Here is a 20,287-nt window from a genome sequence, read left to right as displayed (position 1 = left end):
AAGTGACGACATATTGTTTCCAGATCAATCAGTACCGGGAAAAGTAAGGTACAATTTGTGTCCAGGAAAATAGACTTACGGCACGGTTTTGCTGTGCATCTGATAGACTTACGGCACGGTTCGGCTGTGCATTTGAAGAAGAAAAGGATCATTGAGGGCTTGTTTTTGCCCAAATTTGAGAAAGGGGATTCTGTTGGCTAGGGTTGTGGAAGGACTAAGAAGCCGCTCGACCAGGAGGTCGCCAGTAACGAACATTGGGGTATTCGTCTGAAGACTACAATGCCTGCTTCCGCTCGTATGGGACTTGTAAATAAGGGGGTGACCAACCGGGACAATGGACAAAATGCTTGGGCCCCGAAAATGTATTGCTCTATTTTTATAATGATATTTGGGTTTTTAGTAGTCGCTGCATTAGGATTGTGTTACCTTGAGGAAACTCATTGTTTAGAACTTTTGTTACCTACTGAAAGTACACCTATTGTTCCTACTCCCTTTGTACATTTGAATACTCTATCCCCTAGGGACTCTCAGCATAAACAAAGGTACCACAATAACACTCTACAACTTATGAATGCTACGCATGCCATTTTTAATAAGTCTAACTGTTGGGTCTGCTCACATTTACCGCAACCCGGGGATAAGGGGCTAGGTTGGTATATTCATCCTTTACCTTTGACAACTGCTTGCTATGCTTCTCTTAGAGCACTGTTCTTTGGCCGTTGGAATGATAGCATCTCAGGGAACTTTGATGGCACCAATTTGAATAGTTTTGAGAAACGTGTTTTGACTCCCCTGGGAAGCTCGCTTTTTGCAAACAGGAGTAAACCTAACGTTGCTTCTATTAGGCCTTCTGACAGACTGTCTCGTCCCTTGCAATCTTTGATTTCCTTTAAGATGGCTCCAATAGGCAATAAGGATGCCATGCCTCCTTCTTACACTGTAAATCTTAGCCCCGATTCAGTTTCCTTTTGCATACAGAGGAATGGAACTCAGTAAATAGGAGATTTTCTAGGTTGTGCCAACGTTGCAAATTTGACTGGGGAAACCACACCTTTTGTATGTAAGCAAACCTGTCTACTTTGTCTGCGGTAATGTAGCATTCCCATGGTTGCCCAGGGATTGGCAGGGAACCTGTTATTTAGGGATCCTGTTACCTGGGGTGTTTATAGCTAGTACAAGAGAAGTTTCAAAGGCTCGTCCGCGGCGGGACGAGAATGGTGATACTCCAGCACAAATCTTGGGAGATTTAGCTAAATCAGTTGTGCCATTTTGGGGGCAGATAGCAAATTCAGAAGACATTAGAAAACTAGCGAGAGTACTGGAGAGAACCAACAACCGGACCACGGACATACTCTATAATATGACGTTAGAACAGAAGACGATAAGACTAGTACCACTTCAAAACCGGATGGCATTAGATGTCATTCTTGCTGAACGTGGTGGTGTGTGTAAATTAGTGGGGTCTGCTTGCTCTGTTTTCGTCCCAGATCCCTCCCCAACTATCTTCAAGGCAATACAGAATCTGCACGTCCTTAGTTCAGAAGTACATGTTCCCGAAGGGAAACTGGGATTTTAGCGCTCGGTTCTGGGACTTCTTGCGATCTTGGGGTTGGAAGGTACTTTCGGTCTTGCTGATTATTTTGGGAATCCTGTTGTTTGTTTGTTGCTGTATTCAGTGTCTACCTGGTATGTGTAAAGTGTATGCCCCAGATAAAACTTCCAAAGAATATGTGTTGAAAGAAATTTTAGCAAATGACCTAATGGCAATAGATATTTCCGACAGTGATTCAGGGTGCATGGACAATGATGCATGGAGTTATTTGCAAGAAGATCCAAAGTAATGTTAGCACTTGGCATAGGCCAAAAGGAGGGTTTGTCAAAAGAGAAATTATATCGTGCCTCCTATTGCAATAAATATATGTATATTGGCCTACGCCAAGCTGCTCGAAAGTCGCTTGCGAAAGAATCCGTGTTGCAAGGTCCTGACCTTAAAATCAATGTAAGCCGCCATTTTAGGCCAGTCTGCCATTTTAGGATTTGCTTTGTAAAAGTCACCCTGTGAGTTAAAATGGTGGATGATGTCATTCCAAAATACACCATGGCCCTCTTGACCTTTGTACATAGCTAATATGTAACTTGCCTGCAGGACACTTGTTGAGGTCGTGAACTGAGACCTTGTCCTTCGTTGACTTGTGTATAAGGGATTACTCGTGTAAAGAATCTAATTCACGGTTATACTATAAAAAAAATGTATTCAAATACTCAACATAGAACACTTGTGTAACCACATTGTATTAATGTTTAAGAAGACTAACATGGAAAATCCCAGATTACACAGTTGCTGTATAGGCTTGTTGACACATGTATTAAAAGCAAACCAATTATATTTGGTTGTTCGAGACTTGGCATGAACCCTAGATCGGTGATGTATTAAGTGGAATATTAACCTGAAGTGGGGCTGGACATCGTGCTCACAAAGTGCATAAAAAGCCAATGCATTCTAATATACGGCGTCTCTCACTGAACACACTGAACCACGCTGGAGTTCGTTGTGTTGTACTGAGGGCCGATAGCTATCTGATTTTGCTCTGTTTTTGTAACTGGATTCAGTATAAAATAAAGTACTTTGTATGTTCCTTTGTAACCCGTGTTTGGTGTATTTCCTTTTGGGGTACTCAGCCTCGATATTTTGATTTTGTTTTCACAACTGAGCTATCTTACCAGCTTAGATAAGTAAGATCGCTTAGGAAGCTGTAACAACACAAGTGATATGCCGCTTTGCAAGCAGCAACCATGCAGCAATATACCGACACAGCGGAGGTCAGGTTCGGGCTGGATGGTGAGCTAAGCACGCAAATACATGTAAATCGGGGCATGAAGCATGGTTGTTTGATAGCTTCAGCCCTCTTCAACCTGCACTAATGATATCTATGGAACACTAAAGGACGTAACAGATGACAGCCCCAGCATTTAAGATACCAAGATCCCGATCAAACTCTATGCAGATGGCCCAGTGTCATTGGCAGGCACTCTGAATAGTCTCATACGGCTATTACATGCAACAGAGGAGGACTGTATAGGACGCAAGCTCACCGTTAATGCAAACAGATCAAATGTTATCATCACCTTCCAAAGCCTTTTAAAAGTAAATACACAAAGTTTAAATAAATAATATGAAGTTAGAAACCGTGGGCACTTTCCCATCCTCTGGGATGCACATGAAAAACAAGGATCCTTGTTGCCCCACGTGGATCACATGCTCGCTTGGGCAGTTGCAGAAGGATAGTCAGTGAAAGGATCACTTGCCTTTTACGCTGCTACATATGCAAACGGAGCTATTGATGCAGCCATGGCAGGTCTACTGACATGTCTCTGAGTGATGGTATTGAGAGGGCACTGTGAAGAGATGTTATGCAAGGCCCAGAGGCGGGGTCGAACGCCATCTTGCAGGAGGACATTGCAAATGCCTCATCCAATGACACGTATGGAAACCTAAATGTTAAGATACGCGTGACCGGATTAAACACTTGGTGGATTGATACGGGAAGGAGATTGTCAACAGTAAGTGATAGGAAGGACATGACCAGAGTATCAGAGATCCTGGAGATAAGGCATCCATCAGAGGGTCACCAAACATGGCCAGTTTCTGAGTCAGAATCTGTGTGAAAACATCATCCTGGGAAGAGAAGAAAAGACACGGGCTGCCACCATGGAATCGAGATGTTATCCACTGCCGTGCATGGTGAACCGTGAGTCAGTGGAATAAAGAAGACCTTTCCTTGCAGCCAGGCCTAGCACACTGGTAGTGGGCGCAGGATTACAAAGGTGAAAAAAATAAAATATTATCACCTGACTGAAAGGTAACATCACCCATGGTATACGGATGTGTCCATTCCACCATGCAATCAGGAAAAGGAGGTTAAAGGCCACTATGAAATGACCGGTATACGGTCTACAGGAGGAATGACGATTGATCCAATATGTGACATACAGGAGGGCGCAACTTTCAAAGTTGCATTATTTCTCCATGAAGTGTGGCAGCTAAGGAATAAGACGAACAACAAAAACCTATCTAATAAAAATATACTAGAAAAAACGATTGAACAATCAAATACCCCACATACTTAGAATTCCCACAAGACAATTCTTGGAAACCAAGAGTGTCACCCGCAAAGCCTTATTTCTTCTTTTGTCATATGTTCCTTCAGAGTATATTCCAAGGCATACTTTGTTATTTTTCCTTTATTTGATTAATCTTAAAATGTAGGTATTTAAATGTCTGCAATTATCTATTATTGGTGGCAGTAAAAGCTTGGCCAAAAAATGCATCATATTTGATATGCATTAAAAATATGATATGATGATATGGCAGGTGACATTGAGATCGCAAAAGTGCAGGGAAGGGGGGGGATCCAATGTCCATACATTGGAAACTGCATCTTGCACTGCCTGAAAGGAGAACCGGAGCATGAAGCAAACCTAGTGCGGGACGCTGATCTAAATGTGAGTTAAACCCTCAGAACAATAGGAGAGTTTTCCCACAAAACGTGGAACCAAACAGCCATAGAATCTAAATCTCCAGTGATTAAAAATGCTTTTTTTTTTAGAAAAGCATTACTACACCTATAAGTGAGGCTGCTCTCATGATAAAAACTGCGAAGGTCTATATCTCCCGCAGCTTAAAGATGAGCATAACTCCCGCCGCTACAATATCGGTTAGAGCGAGAGCAATCTAAGGGGGAAAAAGATTCAGAAAAGGAATAAATGAAGGGTGTGAATGCATGATTAGAATACTCAGGGAAGTGATAGAGGGAACGAGTAGGCAAGGACTAATAACAATGAAAGTGCCATCAGTTGAGAATTCCGGTGTATCCCGTAGGATATATATATTTTTTTTAAATGTATTTTATTGTGCATTTGTAAGGTGCTTATACAGCAAGTAATTGTGTTTCAAAGTGCCCGCAGGGCAAGAGGAGGGAACATGGGACCAAAGCCAATGTAAAATAATGATGAACAGGATAGAGGCGGTGCTACTAGGCCTTGTGAACATTCAGATTGTGCAAGTCCCAAGGGATAGAAGGGTTAAGGGAAGGGGTAAGTGCTAGGAATTCCACAGAGGGGGAAGGGCCAGGGAGTGGGTGGCCGGGAGCCGGTAAGTGCCTGGCAGAGGTTGCCTGCCAAACAGAATAAGTGCAATCCTGGGTGGGAACACAAGCCAGTGAGTGTCCAAGGGCAAGTGCTGGGAGTAGGAGGAGGCTGAAGGCGATTGGGAGGAACGCCAAGACCCAGAAGGACACATAAGGTCTCGGCTACCAATCTCAGGGACCGAGGGGTTTAGCACGAGAGGGGGAGGGAGAAGGCGGAGGTGAAGAGGAGAGTCTTGAGGCACTTCCCTCCCAATAGCTGAAATGGACGCCTCACAATCTCTTAAATGTGCCACAGAAAAGGCCAGTGTTTCAAAGGGTTGCTCCTTACCTGTGCTGAGGAAGAGAGCTCCTCACTTCTGTGAGTAATTTCCTTCAGCGCTTCGGACATCTGTAGAGCCGTCTCCATGGATGTCACAGTCACCTCAGACAAACTCGCCAGCATGGCCTCTCGCAGCTTGGGACACAGAAAGAAAGAGCAAAGATTAACTAGAAATGGCGGGAGATCTCATGCCAGAGGGAGTCAGTTCCCTTGTTCTACTTAGTGTTGGTATGCTCTGAGAAGCATTGGTTTGATAGTGAAATGGATACAGTTTAGTGCGTATTCGCAAAACATATCATTTGCTCGGTTATCAGGCATGTCTTGACTTCTGACTAGTTAAGGAATTTGCCCAGTTTATTTGAAACAATTGTCTGAAAATAAGTACAACTCCCTTAAAACGTGTGTAAAAAAAGTGATTAAAAAACTTGTCTAGTAGGGGTTTGTACACATGGAGGGGTGGGGGCTTATTAGTATAATGACCACCCTCAATTAAGGCTCATGAGGTGTATCAATGTGTTAAGAACAAAAGGGGCAAACAATGTCAACAATAGATTTTTTGGGATGACTGCACATTCCCCTGTGTGCCTGTCTAACATGCCTCACCCCTACTGGGCTCTATGCAGATTTCAGCCACATAGAACAAAGCTGCCCGCCAGGTAGGGTAAAATACAGTGATCACAGGCACAGGGGACGGAGGGCACTTGTCATACCAGGAGAAAGAACCCACAGGCAGTCACTTCCCTTTCCTAGGTGAATAGCTTAGAATTATGTCGCTGAAAACCTCCACTCAGGTGTGTAATGGCGAGAGATGCCAGACAGGGGCAGGGTGGTACGAGATGACAACATCCTTTGACCAATGACCTTCCGGGTGCTTACACAACAACAACACTACTCAACTGACACTGGCCTCTACTTACTGTCAACACATACACTTGTCCTCATTAATTACTTTTTTTTAACTTTATTACTTTTTTGTTCAAGAAGCCATCTTGTGAAAACCTCTGTGACATGTGTTACTATGCATCATTCTAGTGTCGCTTAGTAAGAGCCTTCTTTCCCCTACATATTTGAGCCCTAACGTTGCTATAAGGCCTTTGTGAGGCGGGCGACTCTCGTTAGAAGGGTGGTCAGTTTCTTCCTTTTCACTTTACCTCTCCTTCCATGTCTCTGATTAGGAGAAGTGCTTGTCATCTGTGCTTATTCTTCCCTCAATCCAAGTGGACTTCTTTTTGAAGCTTGTTGTGAGGCTGGACCGATTTCCCATCTAGAGGGGTGATTGATTTACTCTAAGGGGTCATTGAGGAATCTTCCTAGATTCGACCAATGTGCGCTTGAGTAAAGTCCCACTTGTGACAGATAGCAGTTCTTTCAAATCCCTTCTCTACTTCAGTATGCTTACTTGGCAAACAGTCAAGTATGGAGAGCATCAAAGTAGGAGGTGATCGGAGGCAGACAGAAATAGAGGAAAAAGTGGCGAGAGAGGCAGTTGGAGGAAAAAGATAGGGGACGAAGGAGAGAGTGTGGCAAGAGAGGGTGGGAGAAACGTCACATAGTCCAACGAAATCCCCTGAGTGCCCACAGGACCATGTTAATGGTCAGATTAAATGCCCTCCCCCTGAGAGCAAGAATGAGCTGGTTAGGTTTAGGGAGGCTTTGTCCAAGCGGTCTGGGTAGGGAAGAAGACCTAATGCATTTTTATTTTTTTTTAGAAAAAAAATGTCTTCGGCCGCCTTTCATCAAAAATAACATTAGGACCTGTGCAGAGGCTATGTCAATGATCTTTCAAGCAACAAGGAAGGCTTTTTAAATGATGTTTTTAACTACGTAAGAGCTCCACTCAGTGGAACTAACCCGAAGAGGATAGTAAAAATGTAAAATAGCTTTAAAAATATATCTTAAATGAAGTGAAGAAGTGCTTTATTAGACAATGTTCTGCAGTTTGCATGTCTATGATTAATTGTCATTTTTTAAAAATGTGTTGATTTTATGTGTTAATGGATAACAATTGGAATAGACTTTATTACTGTTACACTACGGCAACAAAGGGCTTTCTTACGAAGAACTTCCCGACCATGGAATCTGCTTTGGCATTGTTACAAGTTGCCTTGGAAACTGTTCAGGTCGCGTAAACGTGCTAGTCAGCTGATCGACGTGCTTCGCTTACACGGAAGCCACGCCCCCCTGTTCCTTAAAGCTTTCGTTGCTGCTAATTGTACGTTACTATGTGCCTTTTCCTAGCCCGCCTACAGCACTGTTTACCTTCTTCGGATTACCCTCCGTGAACCTTATTGACTTTGAACTCTCGTTACCAGACCTTGGCTTTGTACTCATTTCTTCTTACCTGGATTAGCCTTCGGACTTGTTGCCACGTCCTTTTCTATTTACGTGCAGTTTTCCTTTACTGCCGTAAAACCCACAGGAGCCTCCCTGCACAGCCTTCAGTTCTACTGGCTCTGCGGCGCTCCGCTCCCGCTCAAAATTGGACTCCAGCTCTCATACAACTTACACTTGCACTAGCGCCTGTGCTTTCCATCTTAGTTCCGACTCTACGATTAAGACCTGCTGAGATCTGCTTCAGCGCGACGCTTGGGAATTTCTCTATTATCGTAAGTGTATCCTTGTTGGTCTTTTTCTTCCTGTTCTATTTGAAACATTTTTGGAAGTATAAGTCCCATCCTACTAGTTCTGCACATTAAGGAATTGCCTTTGCTCCAACTACCTGATTAACTGTATTCGAATCCTGGGAGACTGGTTGTTTTTTCTACTGAAGTGAATTCATGTACGCTTTCCAGGACATGCACCAACCCGGCCCTAGTGCGTCCCTCGTGCCGTTCGGGTTGTCCTCCCTATACTAACCTTCCCACTTTATTATTTTATCCTGTCGTTGTCATCCACCATTTGGATTTTGTGTTCCTTATGGAAACTGGTACAGGATTCCCTCTCCGATCTACTCACATACACCATCTCAGGTACCGGCAGCTCTATTGTGTTAAATAGAAATAATTTAAAAACACAAGTTAGGCATAATACTCAAACTTTTCTGTATCTCTTGCAGCATTGATCTGGCGGTGCGCTCAATCCCGCTCTTTTGCATTATAGACTGCTCTGTCTGTTCTTACATAAATAGCAGAGTGGTACATCGTGAAAAAGAGCCCCTCTCTAAGAGGAAGCCTGATTCTTTGAAATCAGGGGACCTGGGTTTCTGGAGACTTCTACGGCTCATCAAACATCGCGATCCAGGTTGGGGTCAGGTACACCTTCCGGCTCGGTGAGTAACAATTACCTACCTTCAGAAGAGGAGGAAGGAGGTGGAAAAAGGTCACGGAACGAGTGGTAAAGAGGAGCTGGGAGGAGACATAAGGTGATTGGCAGAGGGCAGCCAGTTGGAGGTTTAATGAACCGCCAAAATGGGAGAATGTGGAGAGGAGATAGGAGGTGAAGATAAATTGGGAGCAAATAGCACAGAAGTTGTGGAAGGTCACAAAGAAGCACACTTACCACTTGACAGGGGTGAGATTGTGAAGTGTTGAGGAACAAGTACACGGGGAAGCCTTAAGGAGGCACGAAGCTGAGATCCAGAGTGAGACAGAGAGCACAAGAGATCCAGGAGAAGGCCCCTTTAGCACGAGATTGTGGCTGCCGGATGAGGAGGAGAGTTGGGATGGGTCTTTGGGGAACAGAGCCAGGACCCTCTGGACAGAATAAAGTTACTAGTCTGACTAGTGGAAGCTCTGGGACTTTCCCAACCGCTATTATGCTCTTCCTCTAACCTCGTTCAGTTCTATTGTGCGGGTGCACGTAGTCCCAGGGAGCCAGGGAATGGTCTCTCAGAACCGAGGACAAGAAGCAGAGGTCCAAATGCTACCAAACATGGAGACAAGAAAGAAGTGCAAGTGACACTTAAAACCCTCGGGACCTAGAGTAACTGTGAATTGATTGTTGACCTCGGGCAAGGAGCCTGATTTGCGATTTGCCAGATAAGATTTGATCTACTGAACCCGCGGAGTAGCCTCCAGTCCCATGTAACCAGCCCTAATAAAGGTTTGCTAAACACAAATCCTTATGCCTGCCTTGTGTTGATCACAGCCGGCTTCACAATAGCCTCTGAAAACCTTTATATAGCGCTCCCTGAGGCAAATGAAATGTTCCAATAGGATGTAAGCTGATTGGATGCGTCAAGGTTTGTTTAATAGTGTCATAATGATGGCTCATGAAATGTGATGATGATTACCAAGGCCCACGTATGACTGTGTTACATCATACATGGGGAAAAGTGCTGGACACTTGGAACAGTGAGCCTGCAATGTTGAACTGTGTCATCCGTCAAAGCATAAAAATAGCGCTTAACCCAGTTCAATCAGCTGTGAGCTATTCCTAAATTGCTACACCTAAAGCATTTGATCAGAAGCTACACCTAGGCATTCATTTACTTTAAACCTCTTGATTAAGACAGTTATAAATTTTATATAAAAAACATCAGGTAAGGAACACTCTTGAGTGAATTAGCAGTCAAGGAAGTAGCTGCAACTACATGAGATCTGGCAATTGCAAGATGGTGCACCAAAGCTGCCTTGTCACACCCGAATGTGGCACCTTGAGAGGACTGTAGCTCTGCACCTTCACCTCCTAAACCCCTTTCCAGAAAGCTCTACATCTGCATTCTAAGCACTGCATCCGCGCCTTCGTGCAGACCTCTCTCCTGGTTTCGGTTTGCAGTGGTGAGTGGAGCATGTCTTCTTGGTGTCCCTGGTTCAGCACTGAAGACACAGATTTGTAGAGTTGGATGAGCGAGGCACTGGCATTCTCTCCTCTCTGAATCGCGTTCACTCTATCAGACATAGTTTCCAGGAAGGTCTGGTTGCTACGGCTTGAATCTTCAGGTTTGACCTGGATGAAAAATAAAACATGTGTGCTCTGATTAGTTAGTAACCCATGAGCCTTCCAAACCAAAAATTATGCTGCCAACCTCGTGGGCACAAGGGCAACTCATATGAAGTAGAAATCGTCATGCCAATGACTGTGTCAGGGCTTATCATGGTTGTCCTGTCATATTGTCCGATGCCTTCATGCTTCCCATGTCATGCCAGGTTTTATCATGATTGTATATCCTGTCACTATCAGATGCTGTCATGATTGTCTTGCAATGCCAATGCCATGTCAATACCTCAGAGTTGTATATGCGCTATATAAATGAAATAAATAAATAAATACATACATACATGTCCTGAATATGTACAAGGAGGGCACAGACATTTTATCAGGGCATTTATTTCGTGGCAATGCAAATGAGCCCTTTTTAAAATTAAATAGTGGTTTGGGGGACATCCCTGATGAACTGCAGCACGAAAAGACCAAAAGAAACAGGGAAACACAGGCACAGAAGCCGAGAACACAAGGAATTTGAGATGCAGTGGTGGGCTGCAAAAATAATGCACTGGTGAGATTACCCTGATCTGTCCTTTGGTTCTCATCAGCAAGCCTTGCAGTGAACATAAAAGCTGCAATCTATGGAGGTTTTAACCTGTCTTGTAATGTTCTTCTCTTGTTTGAATATATTTTGCAATGGGTGCTCGACAATTAGCAGGACTGGCCTTGTTGGCCCGTTGAATAGTCAAATTCAGTCGAGTTTTTAATAATCACAGCTGAAATACATGGCAATGGACTTTTTCCTCCTTAATATACATATGCATATCCTGAAAACATGCCTGGGGTTTGCTGTTTGGGGGAGATGATAAGCACAGACCGAATTTGCAACAAAGAGCTCTGCTAGCAATTGTTTCCAGTGGTTTGCACAGATTTGAATGCCATCTGTCTTGCATAAGACCTTTCTTCTACTGTACGACCGGTCCTCTATAAAAATGTGCCTTCTTAAAGACCCGTATTCAATAATACCTGCTTTCCATAAGACCAATCTTCTACAAAACCACCACCTGTCTTCCATGAGATCTGTCTTCTATAAGACCTTTCTTCCATTAGACCTGTCTTCAGCTTTGAGATACGTCTTCCCTAAAATCTATCTTCCATAAAACCTGTCTTCTACTATGCAACCTGTCTTCCATACTACATGATTACTACTACAGGACCTGTTGAGATGGTCACCCAGGGAATTCTGATGTTTGTAAGAAAGTGCTATATTCATACACTGGCATCAATCCTGCTATGTGAGAGCGAACTGCGGTGCAAGATTTTATCATTCTAATAAATGATCTATAAATTATAATGGCTTGTTAGTCATATCGCGTTTTCACCAAATCACTGTACATAGAACATCAACATACAATCCCCGGCACGTGGAACATAAAACATGGATTCATAGCCATTCACAGGAAAAAAGAAAGCAATATTACAGAATAAGCTGAGTTTTATATTTCCAGAAGGCTTATATTCCACAGTGGCGCAAATGAACTATGCAAACAAACTTATTACCCCTTAAAACTTTTCTGCTTCTGCCTATCTGCCCCATGTCGACTTGGGGGTGCAGTGATGTTTTGTTCCATGGAGTATGTGAGCGTTTAATTCTGTGCGAATACATCGCAACCTGTTTATCATATTGGTGCTTCCGTCCAGTGACTGGGCTCACACACAATGGCACTGTATGCCTATGTGAACTGGCACATGCAGAATGCCACACTTGTGGGAAAGCAAGTAGTGCACCAACCATGATCACTGCTGTTGAACTCCATTAACCATCCACCTGTATTGTGCATTGCAACTCTGATCTGACTCCAGAAAAGGCAGTGCTCCGCCATTACATTTCAAGCGTACCATGCCCTATATGAAACAGGACACTACGAGTGCTGACCACCTAAGGCAGAGGTCTGCAAACTTTGGCTCACCAGAAGTTTTGGACTACACATCCTATCAGCCCTAGCTAGCATAATCAATGGTGAGGGGTCATAGGAGTCGTAGTCCAAAACATCAGGAGAGCCGCAGGTTGCATACCCCTGACTGAAGGTGTCCTAGAACAGTCCTCATCCAAAGGTCGCCCCGTGACATCAGGTCATAGCACAGTGAGCCAAGCGCTCATCCCTGATATCTGTGCACAGTCTGCTGTGGCAGGTTCGAATCCCAGCAGGGTCAACTCAGCCTTTCATCCTTGCGAGGTCGACAAATTGAGTTGCCACTCTGTGGGACAATAATGTCTTCTGTTATTTCAGCACTCTGTGACCTAAGTGTGCGTAGCGTTATATAAGGAATACATCATTATTATTATAGTAGGCACTCCAGCCTCACGGTGCCTCCTCTAGCAGAGTGTCTACATTACCATTAGCTTCAAGCTCTTGGGCATGTACTTCCGTTCCGCCCTGAATCTGAGAAACAAGACTGGCATCATCCTGCAAACCCTCAGAAAGACTTTCCTGAGCAAAGGAGGATCTTGAAGACCAGAATCAAGGAACCAGCTCTTCCTGTAAACTTGAGTTTTCCCCTTAATCAGGGATTCCACGAATCAGAATCCTCCAATTACCATATTACAATAATGTATCATTATTAAACAGTTGATGGCACTCATATACTCGCTGCTGTAAATATTGTTCTTGGGATTTGTCCCTCTGTCTGCACCATTCTGCACTGTATTGAGAGGGAACCCCGGCCGGAAATCCGCTCCTTGGGTGCTCCGTGCAGAGTCTCTGCCGCATCAGTATTCTGATGCCGGTGGAGCAGCTGGTGTTCGCACCAATGCCTGTGTGTTATTTCCGACTAGAAAAAAGCTTGTGATATCTTTGTTAACTCCCTATGAGGACAGTTACCATGTTTTATCGTGACCACTTCCATTATAGATCTCTGCCAATGCGTGGTAGCGGGAACCTGGGAGATCAATTCAGATTATCCAACTGAAGCGGCGTTAAGCAATGAAACCCAGGCCTAAATCCAGTCCAAAAAGATAATGAGGAGAATCTGCAGTGGATCTCAGCCATTCAAGCACATGTGGGCAGGGTCTTTCTCGTGGATTCTACGACAGGATCAAAATGACCCCTGCACTGGGCAAGTTGGAGACTCGGTACTTGTCAAATGTATTGTCTTAGTTTACGTAACGTTTCCAATCATGCTTTTTTTTTTAGCATTGTTACTGATGACTATGTGGGGCTTGTTTCCTCGTTACTCTCGCCATGTATTGACATATTTTGACTGCTGCAACATGGTTGTTCTTAACCCTCCACTGGGAACAAGTAGGGATTAGAATGTTCATCCCAGGGCCCATCAGTAACCATGGAGGCTAATTTCTATCTATATTTACTGCTCCTGAAGACACATGGAAGGGGGGTGCAAGTCTTTCTTTGGGGCGCCCTCGCCATCGTCAATTTCATTTAGAACATAAGCAGAATGAATAGACTAAAACAAAGTTCATGGGAATTACTTCCTTAACAGGACCCTGAGGCAAATCGCCCAATCACATACACCTACCGTGACTGTCGCAGTCGCCTTGGCAGTATCACCAAAGCTGTTCTGAACAGTAACTGTGATGTTTAACATGAAGTTATTTTTCTCCTCTCCAAGCGGCAGATATACAGCTGCAAGCTCAGGGCTGGGGCCGCAATGCAGCTGGGAATCTAGAACGAGAAAGAGAGATATCCTACATTAGTCTTCATGCACGCCCATACCTGCGGACATATTGGGGTGGTCATGGTGCCGATGATGTGTACGTTTCCCATGGAGAAGGTCCCTGTACGATTACAATGTGTCTGTGCAGAGTGCATGTTAGAGCCTCCTAGTCAATTGGGCAATGAGGCAACATGTTGCAGAACAAACCACGTCACATACTTTGGTGGTTACATGCATCAATCTACCATTGGCAATGTGGCTCGTCCATTCTGCATGCTCCTCCGTTGCATATACCTGCAGGCTGCATGTTCTATAGAATGCACACCAGTGATCACAAGCACCCACCCACCCACCCACTCATATTCCTGCTGGGTCTACTCTTTGAGCATCCCTCGGGACTCCAAGGGGGTATATCCAGGACTTACCTCACTCTCCAGCCGCTAGTGAACATTTGTTGAGAAATTTACTGCATTCAACAAGTTCATTTATTTAAAACACAGAATATTATGTCAGCAATGAAGCCGATAGAAAATACAGAATGATCTGGTGATGAATTTACTTGTTAGCAACCTCGGTAGGTGCGTCAGTCAATCAGTTTCTCCAAACCTCTCCTGACTCACATGATCCAAGCGTGAGTTCGGGGCAATCTCAGTGCTCCATGCGCCCACCCTCTTAGGAGCAGCCCTTCACCCCCAACCCCTACCTTCCGCTGCTCATCTGCATCTCATGCCTCCCCTGTACCTGCCACCCCACCCCCTGAACCTTGAGCCCTTCTCCCCTGCCTCCTTACCTTAGCGTGACCCCCCTCAGTTGCCTGCTCTGCTGCTTCTGCATCTGCCATGGAGATGGAAAAGGATCTCCAAGCGGAGCCCGACCTTTCCTCTCCATGGCAAGAAGTCACGGCCTGACCTCTTCAATGGCCACGATGAGCTGTGTATGTTGGGGAATGCAAGGTGGCTGCGCAGCAGATATTTTATATTGACAATGCCACCCTTGCTTCCTGATCAATATCAAGGGCACGTCTCCTCAAGGTCCTTTGGTATGACACCCATGGTGCACCTCAGAAGCAGTGCTTTGGCGGACTCCGCCAATTCTTTGCGTGCAGCATTGCGTCTCTCTATTTCTTTTCGGACCGCTGCACTCGTCTCCACATGTCTCTTCAGAAAACTCAGGCGATTTCCTGGTAGGCCTTTGCACCGTGGGCCTCTTTTGTGCAATATGGGACCACTTGTCCACCACTGCTCACTGGGAGAGCTCCAGAGTTCCCTGTAGGCCAGACCGTCCCTGTCAATAAAGTTGGGGCTAACTCTTGCTATTTCATTCTGCCCCGCCACATCCCATTCATATGCGGCAGCACACACGTTCAGAATGGACTTCTTTCCCCCCAGGGTTTGTGTCCTGGTCCCTGCAGTACACAGGGAATTAGGAGAGTCTGGGGTCATGACTCTAAAAGCATGGCCCGTGTTAGTTTCTGCAGGTGCATTTCCTGGGCCTCACTCACATTCGCACCTGGGAAGGGCTCTCAAACAATCAGGTAGCTGAAACACCGGGCGACAATACAGAATCCCCACCCGCTGTCCCAGTCGCCCGAGGCCCTTTCCAGGGTGGCACCTTTTTTTTCATTTTTCCAATGTGGGACTCCACTTACCTGCGGCACCGGTGCATTGCCCTCTGGTCCCGAATCTCCTCTCGTTTGGCCACCGGCATAGACATGGAAAAGGCACTTAGTCCCTTTAACATATGGCAGCAGCAATCTTTTTTTTTCATTTTCATCAGAAGACCCCCTGCACCTCTCCTTATCCTGCCGACATTTATTATTAACCTAAACCCACCCCACATATATTTTCAGCAAAATCTGTCAGAAAACCTTGATGAAATCTACTTAGATAAATATCTCCCATTCCCATTCCCCATTCCCAATTTGCCAACCAATATTGCCTTCCCAACCTAAAGTCTGGCCTAGAAAGTGAGACTTGTTATTTGGGCAGATCATTGAAGAGTCCCTGAGTGTGTCATTGGGATGCCACGTCGCTGGAAGGTATTTATTCTTTCCCTGGTATCTGATCATTACTGTGCAACGTGATGGTCCATGCAGAACATATGCACACTTTTCTGTGTTGCACCTCCCGCATGGGTTGTGCAGGAAAGGTGTCGTATTTAGATTCTTTCTGGTCGCCATTGTATCCTGAATGCAGTTTTTTCGGTGTGTGACCCTGCCCTGCAGACTTATTTCCACCTTTATTATGTCACTGTTCGAGTTGGTTAATTTTTGTGTGCTAATATCAGTACTGAGGTCTGTGCTCCGGTCCTGTCTGCACCAATCAAAACACTCCCTGCTATCCACTGAGGTGGCCTTTTGGATTCTTGAGGATGGAAGACACCTGTGCTGCGTGTTACCTTTTCCAAAGGTGACTGTAACGCTGTTGCCCGGACAGAGACACTTCCTGATCCCCCGTTTCACTTTTCAGGTGGAGGTGGTTTCAGTGTTACAGTGCTACGAGACTATATCATACTCTCACTCAACGTTTTTGACCCATTAGCGTGTGCCATTGTTCTTATCAATTTAGTAGAGTGTGAGATACCCCTCTACTTCCAAACTTGGCAGTTTTCTGACTAATGGTTAGGTGGGGTCTTGCCATATCGGTTTATTTTCCATAACACGCATGGCAATAATGAATCTTCTCACTAATCAATGCAAATCTATCCCCCATATCGGAGATTGATTGGCACTAACTGCTGGTTCCTGAGTACACTCTGGAATAATGGTACCATCACTGGACATTTCACTTTCCAGTCTCACTCAGTTCGGACCCATCTCTGCCCCTCTTGCAAACGCATAAACCACTGATGCAGCACAGAGGCCGAGTAATAATATTCAATTCACTGACGCACACAACTCCTTTAGGTGCCATGGATTGGAGTGACTTCAGTGACAGTTTGTGCTTTTTCTTCCGAGTCATCAGTTTCTCAATGTCTCGGTTATAGGTGATTTTACCGACCCAAATTACAGAATGGTAAATTTAATTGGAGACAAAATACCAGAAACACTGAATTTGTTTGTTTTTTTAAATTGGGGGTCCAACCACATGCCCACACATGTTTTACCCTTATAACACCACCCTAACCCCATTCCAACCCATTTTAACCCCTGTACACACAACCTTTTATTTATTTAATTAATGTTTGCACTGTTTTCCGGTATTAGGGTCCACTCTGAAATGTACTACTATGTAATGTTTTAGATATATTGACTGCATACCAGAAAATCTTTCCCGCTGTTAGCATGGGCAGTTTTGTCACTGTCATCTTCGGTAGAACCAACATCTTCGGCGTGTTAATATACTCCACAGACCCAGTTCAAGGGAAGGCCATCTACCCATGTCATTAGAGATTATCTGTGAAACGAGCTAGAGATTCAGTGAGACGATCTTCAGTATTGAATTTGGGAATAAAAGTCCCATATACTTAAAGTGATCTACTATTGTCAAGCAGATTGCCCCGGTTCCAAGTCAGGAATGAGGAACGAAATGAATGACGGCATTTAGGAAAATGTTAAATACCCTTCTATTTTAGTTTCTTCCTTGTTTCCTTCTGACCTATATTGTTTTAGTGTCTGTTTATGTTTCCATAGCGCTTAGATATCCAGTGGGTCATTAACGAAGAAGCAAATACCCCTCAAATCAAATCAGATCCGGATACCTGGCAATGTCGGGATAAGAGTCCATTTTTCTCAGATATCTCACATTCCAAGATAGTCCAGTAGTCCATGGGGAGATGGAATACACTTGGGAGTGCCTCTTCAGGATGATCCACGAGCACTCAAACATTATCTGCATACTTTAAAGTCTTAATCTCCAGCCTTCCGATGCATTGCCATCATATTCTGTTTCTGCTCTGAGTTTTATCACCAAGCGTTCCAGGGCTAAGTCAAAGAAAGGTGGGGATAGAAGGTTCTCCTATTTTCTTCATGCCAGATTTCTATTTCCTTTGACAGGTAGCCATTGACCTTCACGCTAACTGGGAATCCAAGCTTCAGAGCACAAACTGTATTTATCTTGCAGTATCATTTTGTCTTTCTGTTGGTTACCCTTGCCATAGGTATACGAGGATTGCAATGCTTTTCGTTCACTTTCTCGCCTGGTCTCATCTTCTCTCTTTTGTCTGTTTTGTCTTGCAATATGACTAAATGGCTTTCAGTGCTATCCACGGACCATGTTCATCTTGGATGCTTCCTTTATTCATTTCCGTGAACTCTGCCATATCTGGCGAGAGCTCCAATCAGAGGTCACTGTCGTTCAGCAAAGCATTGTCTATTCTCCTTCAATTTCTCCTCAGCGCATAACATCAACATTACAAGAATGGGGGCATGGTGCGAGAGATGGATGTTCCCTATTTTTGTCAAGAGCATTTGAGGAAGAAGTTTATTCTGGAATGCAATCTATTCAGTGAGGATTGGAAGGTATAGTCCCAACCCTCTGGATGTTGTTGTCTCCAAAAATCATGTAAGGACATTACTACCTGCATTTTGTGCAGCATTGTCTTTCTTGCTACTAGTTGGCATCAGGGAGTTTGTGTCCAGAAGGAAATCCTATACCCAAGGGTTAGGTTAGCTATAATTAGCAGCAGCAGAAGGTTCAGGCGGCTGTAGATGGCATTTGTGTTTGGCATGTAAATATTTACTGTGATCTATTTCAACTCCCTGCAACTACAATAAGCCATATCGCCTGAAATCTTCATTCAGGGTCAATGATGACTCCAATTATTTTGAAGGTAACGTTTTTATGTAGGACGTGTCTTGGGGCCATGGGACGTGTCTTGGGGCCATGGGACGTGTCTTGAGACCATGGGAGGATGTTGTATGCATCGTGTGCAGTTTCTGTGCCACCCAGTCCATTTTTTGTTGGTCGCATCCGTGTCAGATAAATAAGTTACAAGCAGTAGGGCTATGTCTGATTTTGTAGATTTAAGAACGTTCAGGCTCATTTTCCTGTTATCTGGTTCGAGCTGCTGTGGACATTCTAGACAGGCTCAATAATCCTGCATTCGTTTTGCTAACTGTCCACTGTGCTATTTCTTGCAAACTGGTTTGAGAGCCCCCACCGTGGCAGGAATATGGAAGAGGATAATGCCACCTTCCAGAAACTGGAACCTCAGTGAGGAAAGCAGATGCTAATTGCTTCTGAGTAGGTTAGCAATTTGAAAAACAAAAGATAACATGGGCCTCATTACGACCCTGGCGCTAATGGGTTAACGGCGCCGTAAAAGGCTGCGGCGCCATTAACCCATTTGCACCTGATTACGAGGTCCCTTTGCGGGACCCGACCTTATCGGCTGGTCTAGACCAGCCGTTAAAGTAGGGACCCGCAAAGGGACCTTGGTGCTAAGTACGGTACCGCAATTTGCGGTACCGTACTTAGGGCCTCATTACACGGAAGGCGGTGATCCAGGGTGCTATTAGCACCCTGGACCATGCCGGTAAATTACTGGCACCGCCTTGGCGGTAAGGGGATTTACCGCCCCATTCCAAGGTCGGTGGGGCGGTAAATCCCCCTTCCGCCATTGCCCTTCCCCATTCCCATTTCTGCCCTATAGGGCTCTATGGGAATGGGGAAGGCGCTAATTACGGCACCGCAATTTTGCGGTGCCGTAATTAGCTCCGAGGTCCCTTAGCGGGTTGGTTTTTAACGCCTGCAAAAAGCAGGCGTTAAAGCACCAACCCGCTAAGGGACCTCGTAGTACGGCGGTAAGGGTTAACGGTCACTGTTGCCATTAACGGTGACCGTTAACCCTTACCGCCGTCCGTGTAATGAGGCCCTTAGCGTCTTCCCCATTCCCATTGAGCCCTATGGGGCCAAAATGGGAATGGGGAAGGGCCATGGAGGAAGGGGGAATTGGGGGAATTACCGCCCCGCCAACCTTGTAATGGGGGTGGTAATTCCCCCTTTCTCCATGGCGGAGTCGGTAAGTTACCGGCATGGACCATGGTGCTATTAGCACCATGGTTTTCCGCCTGGGTCGTAATGAAGCCCCATGAGTGTAAAGCTGCCCTTCCCTCCTCCAGTTAGTGTATACACACACAAAAGAGAGATTGCTGCCTGCTGACCCATAAGAAAGTACCCTAGTGTCAGCTAAATCTCATGTCTAGCTCCCCACTTGCCCTCGGCTGAACACCTAGTAGAACCTTGCGAATGGTACTGCATGAAGTCGCAGTAATACCCCCTAACTACCTATAAGTCTATAAGGTGCAGTAGCCTTCATTATCTTGTTAAGTGATATTTAT

The 20,287-nt window shown here is 44.9% G+C and overlaps 1 protein-coding gene across 3 annotated transcripts in view; it reads right to left on the bottom strand.

The window, feature by feature from the left end:
- The window catches only part of LOC138455382 (polycystin-1-like protein 2), a 900,768-nt gene that overhangs the window by 557,015 nt on the left and 323,466 nt on the right, over window positions 1–20,287 (bottom strand). For all 3 annotated transcript variants that reach the window (XM_069607102.1, XM_069607103.1, XM_069607104.1), the window contains 3 exons: window positions 13,870–14,015; window positions 10,159–10,353; window positions 5,476–5,601 (listed from right to left, as the gene is read on the bottom strand). In XM_069607102.1, the coding sequence (XP_069463203.1) occupies window positions 5,476–5,601; window positions 10,159–10,353; window positions 13,870–14,015 (467 nt within the window). The remainder of the gene's footprint in view (window positions 1–5,475; window positions 5,602–10,158; window positions 10,354–13,869; window positions 14,016–20,287) is intronic.

The sequence above is a fragment of the Ambystoma mexicanum genome, chromosome 1p (genome assembly GCF_040938575.1).
Source record: "Ambystoma mexicanum isolate Mex_15411 chromosome 1p, UKY_AmexF1_1, whole genome shotgun sequence".
In the NCBI taxonomy this organism is placed as follows: Eukaryota; Metazoa; Chordata; class Amphibia; order Caudata; family Ambystomatidae; genus Ambystoma; species Ambystoma mexicanum.
The sequence above is the reverse complement of the archived record's forward strand: the minus strand, read 5'-3'. Positions and strand labels throughout refer to the sequence as shown.